This window comes from Tamandua tetradactyla, chromosome 2, assembly GCF_023851605.1.
Source record: "Tamandua tetradactyla isolate mTamTet1 chromosome 2, mTamTet1.pri, whole genome shotgun sequence".
In the NCBI taxonomy this organism is placed as follows: Eukaryota; Metazoa; Chordata; class Mammalia; order Pilosa; family Myrmecophagidae; genus Tamandua; species Tamandua tetradactyla.
The window spans coordinates 125530459-125551078 of record NC_135328.1 but is presented as its reverse complement, the minus strand read 5'-3'; the positions used below and the strand labels follow the sequence as shown (position 1 = coordinate 125551078).

The following is a 20620-nucleotide window of genomic DNA, read 5'->3' as shown; positions in this document are numbered from 1 at the left end:
CAGGTAGGAGCGGGTGCGCCCAGAACCCCGGGAGCTGGCACCAAGGGTGGAGCTGTGGGGGCAAGGAGGGCTGGGGGTGGGGTGTAGAGGTGTTGGTGGGAGCTGCCAGGGACCCTCCCTGGGTGAGACCTCAGCAGCCCCAACCCTGGTTTTCCAGGCTGCAGGAGATGGAGTGTGTCCCCATGCCCCTCCCTAAATCCCTTTCTGTTTAAACCGACCAGGGCTGGGTTCTGGTTGCTGCCACGAGGAGTCCCCATGGGGTCTCAAGGCTCACTCTCTGCCATGTCCGACTTACGCCTCCCGTCCCCTCGCAGAGCCCAAGGCGGCACCCACTGCTCCGTGGGGCTGGATAAATGGAGTGTGGATGGTGGGCTGAGGAGGACATGCTGGCTGTCCAAAGCAGAGCAGAGCCAGAGTTTGGGGTGCCACCTCTCACCAGGATGAGGCGTCATGGGGCGATTGTCCCTGGAAAGTTACCCCCTTCTGTCAGTTGAGCTCTCCTTGGTCCAGAAACGACGTGCAGGATGGCAGGGACCGCGAGGCCAATACGAATCGGTTTTGCCCGCGATGGCAATGGCCTGCTTCTGCAGAAAGTGCCGAGGGCAGCGAAGGAGCACCTGTGCACGACAAGCCGTGTCCCATCCCATCCCACCCCATCCCTGCTCTTACTCACCTCTCTTTGGGGAGCAGGTGAGATACCAACATGCTTCTCCATTCTTTGATTGAAGAATAAAACTCCTGTTCTGCTTTACCGAACCTGACCTTGTTCAACTAGCGCGAGTGACCCCGTTTACGGGGTCTGAGCCCACGACGGTGGGTAACAATGCACGTCAGAGGTCAGTGCGGTAAAAGGAAGTGGGGGGGGCAGCAGAGGAAGAAGCTGAGCTCTGTGCAGGACCCATGAGGTCTCGGCCCACCAGCGGAGAGCTTGGGACTGAGGGGTCTCCACGGAGGTGTCATACCCTGTGGCAGTTAGATTCAGGTGTCAACTTGGCCAGGTGAAGGCACCTAGTTCTGTGGCTGTGGACATGAGCCAATGGTAGTGAACCTCATCTGTTGCTAATTACATCTGCAGTCGGCTAGGAGGCGCGCCTGCTGCAATGAATGATGTTTAACTTAACTGGCTGGTGCTTAAATGAGAGACTCAACGTAGCACAGCCCAAGCAGCTCAGCAGACCTCATCTCAGCACTCGCAGCTCAGCCCAGGCCTTTGGAGATGCAGAAAGGAATCACCCCAGGGAAAGTTGTTGGAACCCAGAGGCCTGGAGAGAAGGCCAGCAGAGATCACCCTGAGCCTTCCCATGTAAGAAAGAACCTCAGTGGAAAGTTAGCTGCTTTTCCTCTGAAGAACTAACGAAATAAATCCCCTTTTATTAAAAGCCAATTGTCTCTGGTGTGTTGCATTCCGGCAGCCAGCAAACTAGAACATACCCCACTCGGCTCAGCTAGCTGGAAAAGGCCTGGCCTTGGCCAGGTGCTCTCTGCAGCTGTGGCTGGATCGGGAGCAGGGCAGCCCGGAGGGGGTCTGAGTGGTGGTCCCTGGTCCGCACTGAAGCCTCGCGTTCCTGTAGAGAAGGAAGGTCTCCCAGCTGTGGGGTGTAGGGGGAGACAGGGCGTGGGCGCCGCTGTGGGTAGACTCACATCCCCCCAAAGACAGGCCGGTGCTCTGACCCCCTACACCTGTGAACATGACCCGATATGGAAATAAGGTCTTTGCAGATACAATCAAGTTCAGATGAGGCCACACTGGGTTAGGGTGGCCTCAAATCCAGTGACCGGTGTCCCTCGAAGGCACACGGGGAGACAGAGGCCCCAGATGGAAGAGGCAGGAAGGAGACCCCTCTCACTCCCCGCCAGAGCCTCCTCAGGAACTGCAGCCCTGCCGACCCTTTGATTTCTAAAGTCCTGTCGTTTTAAGACTTCCAGTGTATGTACTTGGTGACGGCGGTCCCAGGAGACTAGTGCAGACCCCAGACCCGCAGTTCACCTCCACCTCCCAAGAGCCGGGCCTGGGCGCCCCTTGGGGATAGCGCCTCTCCCCTGTCCAAAGAGCCCCTGCTCTCCTCCTGCTCTCTTTGTTCCCAGTGGGGGAGAAATATCGCTGACCGGCCCTGGCCCTGAACCAGCATGGCCACCGAAGGGGAGACCATGTGTGCTTGTCCAGGTCCTGGAAAAGATTGCTAGGTTGACTGATCAATTTAAATTGGGGGGAAATTCACTTCTTTAATTCACTTAATTGCAGAACATTTTCATCCCCACAAAGAGAAACTCCCTCCTCATTAATGGCCACTCACCATTCCCCCCTCCCCAAGTACCTGGCAGCCTCTGATCTACTTTCTGTCCCTATGGATGTGCATCTTCTGAATCCTACAATACTTGTCCAGCTTGTTTCATGCAACACGGTGTCTTCAAGGTTTCTCTGTGTTGTAGCATGTGTTGATGGACATGTGGGCAGAAGTCTTTTGGCTACTGAGACGAACGCTGTTATGAACCCTGCGCTCACATATCTGCCTGAGTCCCTGCTTCCAGGGACTTTGGGGGTGCATACCCAGAAGTGGGATTGCCAGGTTTCATGGTTATTGTAGGCTTGACTTTCTGAGGAGCCACCAAACTCTGGTCCATGGCAGTTGCATCATCTGACATTCTCACTAGCATTGTATGAGACCTAGAAACACTTCTTCCATGACCTCCAGCCTCGGGGCAGAGGGGGGAGCTTTGGCCACAGGGTCAACCCCGAGGGCACAAAGGAGATGCCACCGGGGAGACTTCCTGGAGGAGGCTGCCCTGCACGCTCAAGGAATGGGCTGGGTTTACAGAGGCAGAGCAGAGAGGAGCTGGTCAATCTGGTGGGCCAATATTACAAAGGTGTGAAGAGCTCAGGGCACCTCCCCAGAGACCCCGCAAGCCACCTGTGAACCCCCGTGGTGTGTTTTGACAGTGAAGGGCAGAGGGGCCCAAGACACCCGTTACCGTGTCCTCGTCTCACACACCAAGAAGGCCGCCACCGAAACCCAAGGCACTGAAAGACGTGGCACGAATTGTGGGGACCCCGTTCTGGAGAGGAAGCAGCAGCACACAGCGCTCCATCAGTCGAGGCTGGGAGGAAGCAAGGAGACTACAAGAAACAAGAAGCCATTGGGGTCCCAGCCTCAGCCCTCCCCAGCCTGGGTGGAAAGAGATTTCCCTGGGATCCTGGGGCCAGCCCTCCAGCGGTGGCCTCTGTCCTGCTCCCTCCTCCACCATCTCCAACCCCTTCCCTCTGGCCGGCCCAGAAACAAGCTCATGTCTCTCAATTCTAAACAAACCCAAGAGCCGTCCCAGGGCCATGAGCCCTCCAGCCTCCCTCCATCCTCTCCACTTCTCACCTAGCTTCTCGGAAGAGTCGTCTCTGCTCACTGCCCATACCCTGGGGCAGAGAGGGGACACTCCTGGCCCCAGTCAGTGATCTCCCCATGTCCCTACCCTCTTCCCTGGAACTCATGGTCTCTGACTTTGGTCTCAGCTTCATGACTTGCTTCGCTTAGTGGGATATCAGCAAATGTGACACACCTAGAGATCGGTGTGGATCCCAGACAGACTACGGGGACAGTTTCCCGGGGAATGAAGACAGCCTCGTCCTGGCCGAGGCCATCCTGGCACAAGCCAGACTGGCAGTGTATCAGTTATTGATAGCCACGGAACGCTGTGTTACAAAACCATGCCAACCCTCACGGCTTAAGACAACTGTTCTTTCTCATGAGTCTTGACCTCAGCGTCGCTCCCCCCAGGGTGGACGTGGCTGCTCACCAACTTTCTCCCTTGCTCTTCCCGGCCCCTCTGCAGCCTGTCATCACCATTCCTGCTGCGGCCTGGTCACCTCCTACAGAGGCCCCCACGGCCTCAGGATAAAGTCCAGGTGTCCAGATGCTCTCACACAGCCTTCTCCGGTCTGGCCCCCGGGCTCCCCGTCCCCGCCCCCCTTTATGTCCCACCACTGCTGGGCTAATCGTTGTTTCCTTTACAAGCGACACCGATTCGTTCCCACTTTCCTTGGCTATGAGTCTTCTCTCTTCCTCCTCGGCTGCTCACATGCTGCCGGCTCCAGGAGCTTCATGGTCACCCTGACCACCTCCTGCTTGCCCAGGGCCTCACGTCTGCACTGCCAGGACCCCTCTGCACTGAGATGCCCATTCCCAGGACCGTGGACCATTGTCCGGTCTGCATCACACTGAGTCTCAGGAAGGCAAGTGGAATCCAGAAGCAGGCAGGATGATCCTACAGGGGGAAACCAGGAAGTGTCTGCAAACGTGCGAGAAAGAACAAGTCTAAAGGCTAGTGGTGCTGGAGCCAGCCCCGACCCGGGGCGGCCGGAACTGCGTCTTCGTAATTCTCACAACCGGAAGAGGAAAGGGGTTCGGTCAAGGTTCTTTTTTTTTGCTTTGTGCTTTTTAAAATTTTTATTTTTATTTACTTATTTATTCAATGTTTTAATTAAAAAATATAACAAACATAAACATTCTTGACATATGATCATTCCATTCTACATATATAATCAGCAATTCACACTATCATCACAGTTGTATCATCATGATAATTTCTTAGAACATTTGCATAAATTCAGAAAAAGCAACAAAAACAGAAAAAAATTCATACATACCATACCCCTTGCCCCTCCCCCTCACCGATCACCAGCATTTCAATCTACTAAATTTATTGTAACATTTGTTCCCCCAATTATTTATTTCTTTTTATTCCGTATGTTTTACTTGTCCCTCGATAAGGGAGATAAAAGGAGCATCAGACACAAGGTTTTCACAATCACACAATCACAGTGTGACAGCTATATCATCATATAATTATCTTCAAGAAACATGGCCACTGGAGCACAGCTCCACATTTTCAAGCATTTCCCTCCAGCCTCTCCATTATACCTTAACTAAACAGGTGATATCTATTTAATGCGTAAGAATAACTTCCAGGATAACCTCTCAATTCTGTTTGGAATCTCTGAGCCATTGACACTTTATTTTGTTTCATTTCACTCTTTCCCGTTTGGGTCAAGAAGGTTTTCTCAATCCCTTGATGCTGAGTCCCAGCTCATTCTAGGATTTCTGTCCCACATTGCCAGAAAGATCCACACCCCTGGGAGTCATGTTCCATGTAGACAGGGGGAGGGCAGTGAGTTTGTTTGTCATGTTGGCTGAGAGAGAGAGGCCACATCTGAGCAACAAAAGAGGTTCTCTTGGGGGTGACTTTTTAAAAAATATTTTTATTATAAACAATGAACAAATAAACAAACATGTTTACATACAAACATTCTTGACATGGTTACAATCAACGGGTTACAACATCATCACATAGTTGTGTATTCAACGCCATGATCATTTTTTTTCCTATTTTGATCATTCTGTTCTACATATATAATCAGTAATTTACAATAGCATCATATAGTTGCATATTCATCATCATAATTTCTTAGAACATTTGCATCAATTCAGAAAAGGAAATAAAAAGACAACAGAAAAAAATAAAATGAAAACAGAAAAAAAATTATATATACCATACCCCTTACCCCTCCCTTTCATTGATCACTAGCATTTCAAACTAAATTTATTTTAACATTTGTTCCCCCTATTATTTATTTTTATTGCATATGTTCTACTCGTCTGTTGACAAGGTAGATAAAAGGAGCATCAGACACAAGGTTTTCACAATCACACAGTCACATTGTGAAAGCTATATCATTATACAATCATCATCTAGAAACATGGCTACTGGAACACAGCTCTACATTTTCAGGCAGTTCCCTCCAGCCTCTCCATTACATCTTGAATAACAAGATGATATCTACTTAATGCATAAGAATAACCTCTAGGATAACCTCTCGACTCTGTTTGGAATCTCTCAGCCATTGACACGTTGTCTCATTTCACTCTTCCCCCTTTTGGTCGAGAAGGTTTTCTCAATCCCTTGATGCTGAGTCCCAGCTCATTCTAGGATTTCTGTCCCACGTTGCCAGGAAGGTCCACACCCCTGGGAGTCATGTTCCTCGTAGACAGCGGGGAGGTCAGTGAGTTTGCTTGTTGTGTTGGCTGTGAGAGAGGGAGAGAGGCCACATCTGAGTAACAGAAGAGGTTCTCTTGGGGGTGACTCTTAGGCCTAATTTTAGGGAGGCTTAACCTATCCTTTGTGGGGTTAAGTTTCATATGAACAAACCCCAAGACTGAGGGCTCAGCCTATAGCTTTGGCTGTCCCCACTGCTTGTGCGAATATCAAGAATTCTCCACTCGGGGAAGTTGGATTTTCCCCCTTTCTCACCATTCCCCCAAGGGGACTTTGCAAATACTTTGTTACTCACAGTTCAAATCACTCTGGGATTTATCCGGGCATCCCTCTGGACAAACCGACAAAATCTTATGCCCTACTCAAGGTCCCACGTAAGCCAAGTTTCTTTGAATGAATGAAATGAGCGAGTCCAGCTTCCTCTATGGTGTCTGCTACCCACCCCGAAAGGAGTCCAGGGGCCACCACCTGCGCCCTGCGAGGCAGCGCCCTTCTCTCAGAGGTGCCCCGCAGACCAGGCCTTATCTAGACCGGAGACTCTCCAGCCAGAGTGCTCATCGGAGGACCCCGGAAGGCCTGTTCCAACACTGCAAGCCGTACAGCAGTTTCCGACTCAGAAGGGCTGAGGCGGGCGAGAGCGAGCGCTGATCTCTCCCGACCCCGAGGACGCTGCCGGGGCCGGCCTGGGGCTCTGAGAACCTCCGTCTAGAGCAGCGCAGCCCAAAAGGCATGTCCAGTTTACATTTTTCTAGTGGCCACATCTTAAAGGAGTAAAAAATAACAGGTGAAGGTGATTTTATTATGTACTCACACCTTATCCAATCCCTCCAAAATATTATTTCAACATGTAATTACTATAGAAGCATTATGGAGCTATTTTACCTCTTCTTTTTCACGCTAACTCTGAAATTCGGTGTGTCTTTTATCCCCCGAGCCCACGGGCTCTCAAGCCTCCTTCCTACCTTGGGGAGGGAAAGAGCGCCCAGAGAACTACAACTCCCGGCGCGCTCCGCATGCACTTCCGGCGCTGCGGCGGAAGCACGGCGGCCCGGGAAACTACAACTCCCGACATGCCCCGGTCGCGCCCGAAAGGCACTTCCGGCGCAGCGGCAGTAGCGAGATCTAGGCGACCGCCTAGGCCGTAGGCGAGTGACTGGCGGCCAGGCCGACGGGAGCCGGGGCGGGGCGGCGGCGGCGGCGGCGGCCCAGCGAAGGAGCGCGCGGCGGCCTGGCCCCGCCCCCGCCCCGCCCGCCCGCCCGCCTGCCCGCCCCGGTGACCTTCAGGGCCCGGGCAGCGGGTGCAGGCCCCTGAGGCGGCGGCCGCGATGTTCGTGCAGGAGGAGAAGATCTTCGCGGGCAAGGTGCTGCGGCTGCACATCTGCGCGGCCGACGGCGCCGAGTGGCTGGAGGAAGCGGCCGAGGACACCTCGGTGGAGAAGCTCAAGGAGCGCTGCCTCAAGCACGTAAGGCAGCGCCGCCGCTCCCCGGAGCCCCGCGGCGCTCCCTGCCCCCGGGTCGGCGCCGAGGGGCAGCGCCTCCCGCCTCCTCTGCCTGTCTCCCCACACACCACCTCCCAGACGGTCTTCCCTGAGTGGGACCGGCCGGTGCGGCGTGTTGGAGACTTGCCCTCTACCAGACACGAGGTCCAGCATTGCACGCTTCACCTTGTCCTTTAACTTCTACAGCCACCCCGGGAGATAGGGGCAGGGTGGGAAACTGAGGGTTGGGGAGGCGAAGGCTCCCAGGGAGCTGGTCCTCACTGTTTTCCATCATTCGCCTAGTTGGTGTTGGGGTGAGTTTCCCCCCCCCCACCCCTCACCCCCCCCATGAGCTGGGAATGAGCGCCCGAGGGGAGAAGGAAACCAGAGTGGAAAGGCCCTTTCCTATTTTCTGCAGAACCTGCCTTGGCCGGCGTGAGGGCTAGTACTTGGCTCTGATCACTTGGGCCTCTTAAAACAGTGCCGCTGCAGGCGGCCTGTGCTTTCCTCTTACCATTTAAATTAAGGAGGAAGGTAGGCCCTGGGAAAGCAGTCTGAGACCAGTGTCTTCTCTCTGAGACATCCTCTTTTAAAAGTTTGTTCACATGCAATGCTCATTGTACAGTTAGTTCCTTAAGTCACTAATTTTTGGAACTAGTTCTTGAAGGTTTCTTCATCTCTGTAAGCTTCTCACCCCAGTAAGGCCAGCTAAGACATGTCTGTTGGTCAGACTCTGGCTGCGTAAGGAAATTCTGGATTTGGCGTGGTGCCGTGCTTTCCTTGTCAGAACTGAGGTTAAAGGAAGCTGCAGCTTTTTATTCAGGACTCCACTTAACACATTATTGATCTATATGTGTGAAAAGTTGTCTTTGTTAAAATAAAGCAAAGTTTTCTCTCCGATGATCAGCTTTCACACAATACTAAAATAATTACCTGCAAACAGTACTATTTATTTATTTTTACATGGGCAGGCACCGGGAAATGAACCCGGGTCTCCAGTATGGCAGGCGAGAACTCTGCCACTGAACCACTGTTGCCCGCCCCAAAGAGTACTTTTGAGGTACTTTTATTAATGTGGTTCTTAAGTTGTATCTGCCAGAGGCAGGGCAAAGCAAGCCCCTTTCTGAAACACACTGGCTGTGACATATCTGTGGGTCTTGGCCTCAGTTATTCTCATCAAAGCAGAGGGGCCTCCAGGCTTGCAAGAAAGAACAAGTACATTCAGTCTCTCATGTTTTCCTTCTGGCCCAGTTGGTATGATTTTGACTTCTAGAAAACCACCAAGACAGTGCTAAACCAGAATCCTAGGGACCCTGTGACATTCAGATTGTCCATAGCCAAGAATAGCTGATTGTTTAGTGGTGCATGTTTTAAAAAAGCCTCACTGAAATTCTGTGTCCTCCCCCCATATAGAATGGAAGCTCCTCTAGGGTAGGGTTTGTACCCACAGGTCCAGGGCCAGGCTTATCGGAGGCACCAAAACAAACGTGTAGGCAAAGGGAATGAGTGGGAATATATGTCAGCCTGAAACTGCATTGAACAGCTCACCTGCTGAGTAAGGCAGGGGAGAAATCAATAGGTGAGTTGATGTGGCATTTAGTTTAACTTACAGGTTCATGCAACTGTCATAATGTTATTTTATGAAAGGGAACAGGAAATGAGAAGTAAGTGATCCACAGATGCTTGCTAATGAATTTCAGGAGCACTTGGGATTAATTCGGCAACCATTTTCGATATGATGCTAATTATTATGTTCCTGATATGTATCATTCCAGTTGGTATTGAGATGTCTCATTTGGGATTTTTTGAGAAATTATCCTATTTTAAGTTGAGATTTTATTCCACTTTGCAGTCTTTCCAGGTGTGTGGAATCCAACCAGCCAGAGAGTTTTACACCAAAAGGCTGACATAAATTACTGTGACAAGGCGAGCTGAGCCATCAGGAAGTATTCCCACCTCTGTGTTTTGTCCCATTTTGGAGGCAGAGCCACTGCCTCTTGAGCAGCAGCCAGAAGGCATTAGCTGGAAAAGGGAGAGTTCTCGAGTCGTGTATTTGAATGTCACCTTGGAAACCTGTCCTTCAATGTCATGTTTCTGCAGGCAGTGTGGCCCAGGCATGAAGATCATGCTGCGTCATGCCTTCCCCTTTTCTCCTGCCTGCTCGAGCTGGCATTTTCTTCCTTGTCCTCCTCTACCTTGAGGTAGACGGTGTGGGTTTTTCTCTGTTTTCCCCCCATGGTACTCCTGGGAGTAGATTGCTGCATTAAGGAGGATGGTTGCTACTGTCAGTCTCATAGATCTGGATTGCCTTTATGGCCTTTTTAATTTTGTTTTCCACCTTGGGATTACCTTGGTGGTTTCTCGGTTCCATGGCCCTGGAAGAGAGGAAGGGCAAAGTAAACCATCTGGGCTACTAGGGTTATGACTTGAAGAAATGGCCCCTGTGATGTGGTGGTGTGAGGGGAGTTTCTCTGCATGATAAACTTTCATGAAGTTGCCAGAACATGACGTGGTATTTACTAGTGTGACTGTTAGCCTCTCTTAGTTCATAGGAAGATGTGTCTTCACGAGATAGAAGCTGAAGCTGAGTTGCTGTGCTTCTGGGGAAGAAGTGAGATTCCAGTAGGATGTCACAGCCTTCCTGGACTCGGTGGTAGTCTCTGCTGGCGCTTTTCCGTCTCCACCCCAGATTGCTGGAAATGCTTCTGCTGAGAACAAAACGCTGGTGAAATCATCGTGCATAGTATCGATGACTCATGCTTATGTTTGCCCCTGGTGTGCTGCTGGCATGCTGCAGAGTACATTTTTTTCAGGAACCAGTATGAAGATTGTTTTGGAAAATTGTGTTTCATAGGCTGGTGTCTGAACCTGACAAATCAGCAAGCCTGCTACAAATCTTAGAGTTACAGAGAAACATGCTCGGAATTTCTGGAAGTGGGGCCATTGTCCAAGTCAGGGGAAGTTGGGGGTTGGTTTCTGCTCTGTCATAAACAGAAAAAGAGCATCTTAACTGTTTGTTGATTCCATTCCCCTATCCCACCTTTCTAGTTTTCTTTGACTGTGCATCTACCCTTGAAACCTTTGTGATCCTTTTTTTCTGTTTTTAATCTTGGTTTACCAAAAATTCTAATTACTCTTAAAATGCCAGTATTCAGAGGTGAGGGCCATTCTTAGATTTTCTTTCTTTTTAGTAAGATGAGTCTTATGCCGTGGGTGCTGGATATCTCCGGGAGAGCAGGGGGAGGTTGTGAATGAACTTTGACAGTTTGTGCGGAGCCACCTGAAATGTAGCGTTGCTCAACCCAGGGAGGGCTGGGCAGGTTGGCAGGGGGCGCTTGGGGTGGGCCCCTCCCAGCATGTTACTGCAGCCAGGTGACGTGTGCTTAGTACCCAGTAAACTGTTTCACCCAGCTCCTTCCTTCCCTTACCTTCAGGCAATTTCACCATCTGTTATAGAATGGGAATCATGTCTCCCATGAAGACAAACTCAAGTCTTGACCCCTGGATCTGCGGATGTGAACCCATTTGCAGATAGGTTTTTTGACAGTGTCAGGAGTTGAGGCCAGACTGATCAGAGTGGGCCTTAATCCAACATGACTAGTCCTCATGAGGGGAGGAAAGCTGGGCACAGGAGTAGGAGATGGGGAGAGAGATGGCCGTATGGTGGGGGCTGAGACTGAGTTATGGACAGCCAGTGAGCCGGCCCCCCAGAACCCCGCAGAGTTGAGGAAAAGCCTGGTACGCTCCCAGACTGTGAGACGGTAAATTCCTGTTGTTCACCCACCAGCCTCTGTTGCAGCGGTCCTGGAAAGTAGGGCTCCATCTACCTCCAGCAGTCAGTAGGAGCAGTAAAGTAGTGCCTTCCCTCTTTGGAGTCTTCAAGGGTGTTTGCTGAGGCTTAAATCATTGCAGAGAGCTCAACTTGATCGTGTTTTCAGCCCAGGTTGCTCCACAGAAGCATCTGTGGATCTTCTTGAGATACACAGGTGTGGCCCCTGCCCCGACTCAAGACACTGGCTCCTGGGAGGAGGAGGGGCTGCTAACTCAGGTCCGCTGTCCTCTGGTGCTGTTGAGGGTTTCCTGTGGGTCTCTGTCCTCCTGGTCTGTGCACGTTTCTGTGGTTGGTCTTGTGGCCATACAGAGCCCTAATTCCTGACCACTGTCACCTGACTTGTAAGTGAGGAGCACGAGTACAGGTCCCCTGTAGCCATGGGGGGTGAGAGGTGTCATCAGCACCTAGGCTCAGTGGTCGCCTACCCTTTAATGCACCCCTGAAGTAAAGGAAAGGAAGTGCCTCCTTCCACATAGGCATAGTGTGAGACACTTGTGAAAAGAGACATTTTAAGGGGTGAGATAAGACCACTTAGTTTCTTCTTACTCAGATGGCACCTCGGGCCCTGGTAGAGCTCCTGGAGACCCCTGTTTCCAGGACTGCCGTTCATAACTGTTTACTTCCAGAGAAGGGTGCTACGTACGTGTGACCAGCTGTGGTCTCTCTGGGCAGTTAGGACCTGGCCTCAGCGCATGCAGTTAGTGCTGCTAAGAAGCACCCACTTCAGGCTTAAGCTGTTAACTTGGTGGAGGGTCATGGGGTGTCATCAGGGTGCCCTTTCTGGGGCTGCAGGGCAGGTTCTGTGGTAGCAGTTGTAACTCCTGGAGCATCTCATTTCTCCTGAGAAGTGTGTGATGTGCGAAAGTCTTTCTTGCTTATTTACTCAGCGTTTCAGCTTCTAGGTGAGGTGTAGGGTTACCTGCAGCTTGTCAGTGTCACGGTCCAAGTAACTTTCTAATTCCCATGGGCCCGCTGACCTCATACTGATATGAAGGCGGCTGCCACTGTGGACCGGGGACCAGCCACTGGTGTGCAGCCAGCCAGGGGGCACTGGTGCCTTTGGTGCATGTCACTGTGCAGGGCTGAGGGAAGCGAGATGGTAAACTTGGGAGTCTGCCAGTGCAGCAACCAGCAGAATGATGGGATCATCTGAATCCTTACCACAGGGCGGCCATCAGCATTTGCCAGGTCTTTACAAAATGCTGAGTGTATGTGGCAATTGGATAGCCTGTGTCCAAACCAAGGAAAGCAAAACTTGCATAATACAGTGACCTAGGTATGTAAATTGCAGATAGTTATGCATTGTTTTGCTGATAGAGGACCTGGTAGAAGTGACAACCCATGTCCACTAGAATCCTCTGCCAAGAATTGCTACAGGGTCTTCAGGTTATAATAACAATACAGGAGGGGATCTTGTGGTCCTTTGCTCCAGGCTCCTTCTAGAGCTTGAAGCCAGTAGCTCTTGAGCTGTCTCCAGATGATCCATGAGTTCCTGTTAGGTACAGGGAGGGTGGGATGGCTGTAGTACCTGTGTGTGTGTGCTTCTCTATGCTGCATGTAGTCTCCCACACGTGAGGACTTCAGTGCTTGCTCCCCCCTACTACCCCTTCCTCCTGCCCTGCTGTGACAGGTAAGTTAGACACAATGACAGCAGCGTGCCCCACGAGCCACATCCGAGTAGACGCAGCAGTAGCTGTGTGCCTCACGAGCCGCATCCATCGCTGGCATAGCGAGCGGGGCGCTGAGCCTAGACCAGGCATGCCAAGTGCCTTTTTGGGATGTTGCCAGGTTTTTCAGTGGTCAGGTCCCTACTTCTTGCTGTCTGTAAACCAGCCTTCTTTCTTTGCCCTCTTTCCAGCTCCCTTTCATGTATTTGTAGAAGAAAGGAAAACAAGTGCACAGACCATATGTTTATCTTTAGATCAGGGAACAATGGTCCTACTGTTTTCTTTATAAAATTACCCTCCGCATTTTTCCAGACTAAGGAAGCAATTTTATGCTGCCACTCATTACCGTTGGGGTATTGAGTAGCAAATCCAGGAGGCTGTTTCAGGAGCGCCTTAGTGGGTGGTGGGCAGCCCCCTGGCCCCAAGGGTCAGGATTTGGCTTCTACCACCAACAGGAGTTCTTTGCTTTAGTCTGTGGGGTGGCTTGGATGTGGCGGGTACTAGGTTACTAATATTGCGAGGTACTTATTTCTGTCCTGACATATATATGATTTCCCCCCCCAGTGTACACACGGGAACTTAGAAGACCCCAAAAGTGTAACACACCATAAATTAATACACGCTGCTTCAGAGAGGGTACTGAGTGATACCAAAACCATCTTAGAAGAGAACATTCAAGATAAAGGTAAGGGGCTCCCTGATGAAGCCACCGTGCAGCCCAGAAACCTGAGACGCATGTGCTTGTATGGGTCAAGCTACTGTCATTGTGCCAGTTGGTATGCTGGGTGGAACTGAGCAAGAAATCCAGAAGAGCTCAAATTGTTTTATTTTTCCTTCATTAAAAACAAGTTTGCATTATGGAATGTTGGTGAAAAAAATTGCAGAAACCGAAATTGAAGAAGCAATAGACATTTGAGAAACTAAGTATGAATTTCATTTTTAATTCTGTTTCAAGATAGAACCAGAGGCTCAGAGCTTCTTCAGGTTTTATTTTTAGGTGGGTAATTATAATTGTGGGGGTTGTTTCAGGCACCTAGTAATTTGTTCTTTTCTCATGTCCGTTTAACTGCTTATAGTTTTGGGTCTGGAGTTAACTGGAGAGCAAACCTTAGTTTTCTATATTTTGTTCAAGCGATGATTTTATTTCTGGAATTCCTTGAAATCTGTTTTGAAAATACTAGAAATATTGTTTATATTGTTACCAGACATCCATTGAGTGTGACCAAGCATGCCTCCAGTTTTCTAGCTCTGTAGTTGAACTCCAAACTCTCTGACCTCATAGATTTTCAAAATGGAGCACATTAAAATGATAAATGTTAACCAGCTAACGTTTGAAAAGGTCCCCACAGTTCTTTGCAAGGTTGTCAGGGCTGTGCTCTGTATTTCTCCTGGTGACCCACAGCCTGGTGCTAGCTGGGCCTGAGGGTCCGTTCTGCTGCACGTGAGCCAGTGGTGTGTAGACATCAAAAGAGCCGGTGTTAGATGAGACTCAGAGACACCTGCTTCCACACCAGGTCATCTGGTGTCCTTTACCATTTTATGAATGTGAGATGATAACCAGTTTTAATACTAAAAATTGAAATATTATAATATAAATAATATTTATAGACATAAATATTATTTCTTCTAGATGTCTTATTGTTGATAAGAAAGCGTTCTCCATCCCCACTTCCTAAGATGGTTGATGTCTCAACAGAAGAAAAGGTAAGTCTCAAAATTTGGAATTGGAGCTCTTCATCTGTAAAAATCTACTGTAACCACATACAAGTTTTTCACAGACCCAACCCGTTGCTCAGAGTTAGAATTGGCATTGTCATAGGGAATCTTCTGTCGTGGTTGAGTCTGTATGTCTCGCTCCTGTCACCTGTCAGGTGCACGGTGGGACCTGGTTCCACGCTGCTTGCACCTCTGAGAGAAGAGGAAGGTACTTCTCAAGTTCCAGTGTAATTTTTGAGCTGCTGTAAACATACTTGTGCATTCTCCTGCCCCGTCAGTCCTCAAGCATCTCATCAGTCCCAAGAGAAAAACGTAATGAGGTTACTGATGGGGCCACCTCATGAAGCCAGGCGTCTGCATGTGGGGAGGGCCACAGGGAGCACCTCGTTCCCCTTAACTGCTATTAGAGACAAGCACATCTGGTATTTAGTGAATTTTTAGAGAAGCTGGATTCACCCATGTTATCTGTTTCTTGTGAGACAAAATTGAATACCCCTTTGAATTTGTGTTGAAGAAATTGATCTATAATCTGCATCACTCTTTTAGTAGGTACCTTAGGATAACAATGCAGTTTATTATTTGTTTAGTGGCTACCCCAAAAGCTTATTTTTTAGTAAGCTTGGTTTAGGACATGTACACAAAAACAGTAATTTAACACTTTTTTCTTTACTTATCTCAAGGGGGCAGATTTTCTTACTCATGCCTTGCAGTGCCAGGAAGAGAGTTCACCCAGAGAAAGAGGAGGCCAAACTCTCTGTGATGTGGCCCTGGGCCTAGGAGACAAATGAGCTATTCTAGGCTCTCATCTGGGACAAGGGGTGCAGGAACCTTGGCTTCGGCTGCCCTCCTAATCTTCAGCCACATCTGGCCTGGGCCCATGTGGGCGAGCGTCCTCCGCCCCGCCCCAATCTCCAGAAGCCAGATGCCGGCCCGCCCTCCCTGTCCGGGAGTCAGGCCTGATTTGGAGAACTGCAGGGTATGCAGTTCTCAGATTACAGTGTGACCTGTCACTAATATAAACGGGGTGGGGGTGGGCCCCAGCCACCAGCATTGCCTTCTACACAGGTAACTTGCAGGAAGCAGGGGAGCTAACTCAGCATGCATCTCTGCATGGTCTAGGACAGAATTACAGACTGTTCATTCATACATGGTTTTCTAATTTTTAATTTTTTTTAAGTAACATGTTTAATAAGTCAATAATACTACAAATCTACTGAAAATCAGTAGCTTCCTATCCCATCTGGGTCATACTCCGTAACGGCAACTTTTTATCTCTCTTTTAACTGTCTCCTTAGCTGTTTTCTTACTAATTTCTAAATAACAGACACATATTACTATTTTTTGAATTACCAGTTTTAGACTCTTGACTTCTATTGCTGATATAGGTGCCCCTCCCTAACTGGTCCTCTATTCTACTATGAATGGGTCATGATGTTGGTTAAAGGGTTCCATTAGTGTCATGATATAAGTGTTTGCTGCTGTGAGCAAAGCACATTCAGATCATTCCTTTTCAGACTTGTTTTTCCTTGTTTTAATTTTTAAGGAATTAAAAATTGCCTTATTGTTTTGTTTGCTTATAGGTGCATCACTAATTTTTGTAGATTCTTTAACATAATTGATAAATCTCTCTGAAAACATGTTTGCATCTTCTTTCCTGTCTTAGTTTCCTTTTTTCTTGGAGACGTCCCTCTGGGGACTGTCTAGCTCCTGTACTCATTTGAACCAGTTCCCTTCCAGGCCTGTGCCCAGCCTCTTGCCTGTGTTGGGCCTTCTAAATTGATACTAGTTGCTATTATGGCTCACAGCAACACTCATCAGTTAGCTCACAGCTCTGTAGGGTTGGAGGTCCAGATAATGTCAGCTGGTTTCTCTGCACAATGTCTCGCGGGCTGAAATCAAGGTGTCCACTGACTGCAGGCTTTTCTGGAGGCTCTGAGGAAGAGTCTGCACCCAGGCCCATCCAGATCATTGGCCGAATTCAGTTCCTTGTGCTTGTAGGACTGAGGGTTTGGTTTTCTTGCTGGCCATCAACCGGGGGCTGCTCTCAGGAGAGATGGAGGTCAGTGCAAATTTTCAGCAGGGGTCTGCATGACCCCTCTGCAGTTGGCCTCTCTGGCATGGTTCTTGGGTGCAGGTGTGCTTCTCATTCCAAGGCAGCAGCTGTGATTGCTGAGGTTTGCATCTCTCCCTTGGCCCACACGGTCATGCTCTCCTTGGTGTGGGGCGGGCGGGAATGTGTCCCACCTGATGCCTTCTCTGTTCCCTGAGGAGTTTGCGGCTCCAGCTCCTGCAGGCTTTTCACTGGGTAGGGCTCTTGTTATTAGGGTTACCTAGTCCTGCCCTTTCTTTTCATTTCTGACTTTCTAATTACTTTTTTGTGCAGAAGAAACAAGACCAGAAAGCTCCAGATAGAGATGCTATATTCCGAGCCACAGCCAACCTGCCGCCGTGCAGCGTGGACCGGGCCGTGGCACCACCCAACATGAGAGACGTGAGCACCTGCCCGGGGGCAGGGCCTCCTGGGCCTCTCAGGGGGAGGGCTGGATGGGGTCTACAGGAATGTGAACAACACATTCGGGGAAGTAGGTGAAGGGTAGATAGCAACTCTTGTACTCTTCTTATAACTTTTCTGTCAACATGAAATTATTTAAAAATAAAAAATACAAAAAAAAAAACATTTAAAGGCAGGATTGAAAGCATAGATATTATTGGGAAGATGTTTTGCTCAGACCTTGCCAGAAATTTTCTTTTCAATAGAAACCTGAACTTTTATGTTATTTTGGATTGGAAAGTTCAAAGTTAACAAGAGAGGTGTTTGAAATGCTCCGGAGTGCAGTACTGCACAGACTAAGGCATAGGAGAGCATGGTCAGGCTGCAGCTTTATTTGGTGCCAGTCTAAGCTCAGAGCAATGTCACAAACCCTGGTTCATCAAAGGAACACACCTCCCTTGGGATCTTTCCCAGAGAATTCCATATTCACCAGGCTTTAGCTCTCTTCAGCAGAAGCTGGCACAGGTATCTCCCTGGCCTGTGTATGTGTCCAGTTCTGAGGTGTGTCTGTCCCTAATATGTAGTTACACTCTGAGCCACTGGATGGCCTTGAGCTTTTTGTGGGAGAGAAGAGAGAGCTGTGTGACTCCCCAGTCTTCGGTCCCTGTGTTCGTGAGCTAGACCATCAGGGGTTTCTGATTGTGGTCCCTTCAGCTGCTTATTGTTGAGAAGAGCAGTTAGCTGCATACACTGTCTCTGTGCCTGTCATCTTTTCAGCCGGGGGAAAATGAGACATGTGTCAGTATACCATGTAAACTTACTGGCAGTAGTCTCTCTTCTTCAGCTTACTTAGCACTAGCTGACTGAATGTTTTCCTCATTGAATAAAGGGCTGTGTGTCCCATTTAGCTTTGGTGGCCCTCACCAGACGTTTTAGCCTCTGCAGTGTTAGCCAGAGGCCCTGGAAGGCACCATGTCCGGCCATGTCCTGGACCTTCTGTGCTGATGGAAGAGCCTGGTCACCTTGTCCAGGGCATTTCCCACAGAACATGCATTTTGTCTCTCCACTTCTAATTTTGCCCTCTTCCTTTGTTGACCTTGACTTTTTTGAATGAAAAAGCAATATAATGTCTACTCATGGTTTTAGCGTTCTGGGACCAGGGAGTGTAGTTTAGATCCAAGTACATTTGTTGGGCATGTACAGAAATGACCCCTGTTCTTTTTTTGCTTTCACTGTAGTTCCAGACAGAACTCCGGAAAATATTGGTATCTCTCATCGAAGTGGCACAAAAATTGTTAGCACTGAACCCTGACGCAGTTGAATTATTTAAGAAGGCAAATGGTACGTACAAACCCGAGCTGAAGCACATGGGTCTGAACTCCCTGCGGTGGTTCCCTTTTCATTGCTGCCACCGTTCTCAGCATTGGAACTGGAAAAATGAAGTATACTTCCCTTTTTTTGTAAACATTCTTTTTTAATTTTTTAATTTTTAAAAAACATAACAACGAACACAAACATTCTTAACAGATGATCATTCCATTCTACATGTATAATTAGTAATTCACAATATCATCACATAGTTGTATATTCATCATGATCATTTCTTAGAACATTTGCATCAATTCAGAAAAAGAAATAAAGAAAGCAGAAAAAAATTCATACATACCGTACCTCTACCTCTCCCTTTGATTGTTCCCCTAGCATTTCAATCTACTAAGTTTATTTTAACATTTGTTCCCCCTATTATTTATTTTTATTTCATACATGTTACTCGTCTGTTGATGAGGTATATAAAATGAGCATCAGACACAAGGTTTTCACAGTCACAGTCACGTTGCAAAAGCTGTATCATTATACAATCATCTTCAAGAAACATGGCTACTGGAACACGGCTCTACATTTTTAGGCGGTGCCCTCCAGTCTCTCTATTATGCCTTAACTAAAAAGGTGATATCTGTTTAATGTGTAAGAATAACCTTCAGGATAACCTCTCAACTCTGTTTGGAATCTCAGCCATTGACACTTTATTTCGTTTCATTTCGCTCTTTCCTCTTTTGGTCGAGAAGATTTTCTCAATCCCTTGATGCTGAGTCCCAGCTTATTCTAGGATTTCTGTTCCTCGTTGCCAGGAAGGTCCACACCCTTGGGAGTCAAGTCCCACATACAGTGGGGGAGGGCAGTGATTTTGCTTGTTGTGTTGGCTGGGAGAGATAGGTCACATCTGAGCAACAAAAGAGGTTCTCTTGGGGGTGACTGTTAGGCCTAATTTTAAGTAGGCTTAATCTATCCTTTGTGGGGATAAGTTTCATATGAACAAACCCCAGGACTGGGGGCTCAGCCTATTGCTTAGGTTGTTCCCACTGCTTGTGAGAATATCAAGAATTCTCCACTGGGGAAGTTGAATTTTCCCCCTTTCTTACCATTCCCTAAAGGGGACTTTGCAAGTACTTTTTTACTCACTGTTCAGATCACTCTGGGATTTATCAGGGCATCACTGTGGACAAACCTACAATCTTATGCCCTACTCGAGGTTCCATGTACTTATGCTATTCAATTAAGCTGTCCATATAAGTTATATTAGGAACTGCGCTAGTCAAAATATAAATTTTGTACCACATAAACATTTTTTGCTTTAGTCTCACACATAAGTTAAAATTTTAAAATATTAATTACCATCTATTTTGCAGTATTGACATTCCTTTGTTCTTCCTCATACAAACATATTTTTAAATTAGTACATTTAGTCACTATCATTATACACTCTAGGCATTCCTAGATTATACCATCTCAGTCTTTATCGTCTATCATTCTTTCTGATTTCATTTGTGCCCCCAGCCCTTCTCCCTCTGTCATTCTCACGTTCAGCTTCATTCAGTGTTCTAACATTATTGTATTACAGTTAGGTAGTATTGTGCTATCCATTTCTGAATTTTTACAATCAGTCCTATTGTACAATCTGTATCCCTTCAGCTCCAGTTACCCAATTTCTATCTCCTGATGGTCTCTACCAACTGAAATTCTCCAAGTTCATTCACTAATATCAGTTCATATCAGTGAGACCATGCTGTATTTGTCCTTTTGTTTCTGGCTAATCTCACTCAGCATAATGTCCTTAAGGTCCATCCATGTTGTTACGTACTTTGTAACTTAATTCTGTCTTACAGCTGTATAATATTCCATCGTATGTATATACCACAGCTTATTTAGCCACTTATCTGTTGATGGACATTTTGGCTATTTCCCTCTCTTTGCAGTTATAAATAATGCTGCTATGAACATTGGTGTGCAAATGTCCATTTGTGTCCCTGCGCTTATGTCCTCTGCGTAGATACCTAGCAATGGTATTGCCGGGTCATACGGCAATTCCGTACTTAGCTTCCTGAGGACCCACCAA

At 48.3% G+C, this 20620-nt stretch overlaps 1 protein-coding gene across 2 annotated transcripts in view; it reads left to right on the top strand.

Annotated features, from left to right (window-relative positions):
• The first annotated feature begins 7293 nt into the window (after nt 1-7293).
• UBAC1 (UBA domain containing 1) overlaps nt 7294-20620 on the top strand; it is a 52620-nt gene continuing 39293 nt past the window's right edge. For both annotated transcript variants that reach the window (XR_013170659.1, XM_077148784.1), the window contains exons 1-5: nt 7294-7505; nt 13584-13704; nt 14650-14723; nt 17119-17226; nt 18465-18567. Coding sequence is in view for 1 of the 2 variants with exons in the window: in XM_077148784.1 (XP_077004899.1) it covers nt 7368-7505; nt 13584-13704; nt 14650-14723; nt 17119-17226; nt 18465-18567 (544 nt within the window). In the remaining variant the exon portion in view is untranslated. The remainder of the gene's footprint in view (nt 7506-13583; nt 13705-14649; nt 14724-17118; nt 17227-18464; nt 18568-20620) is intronic.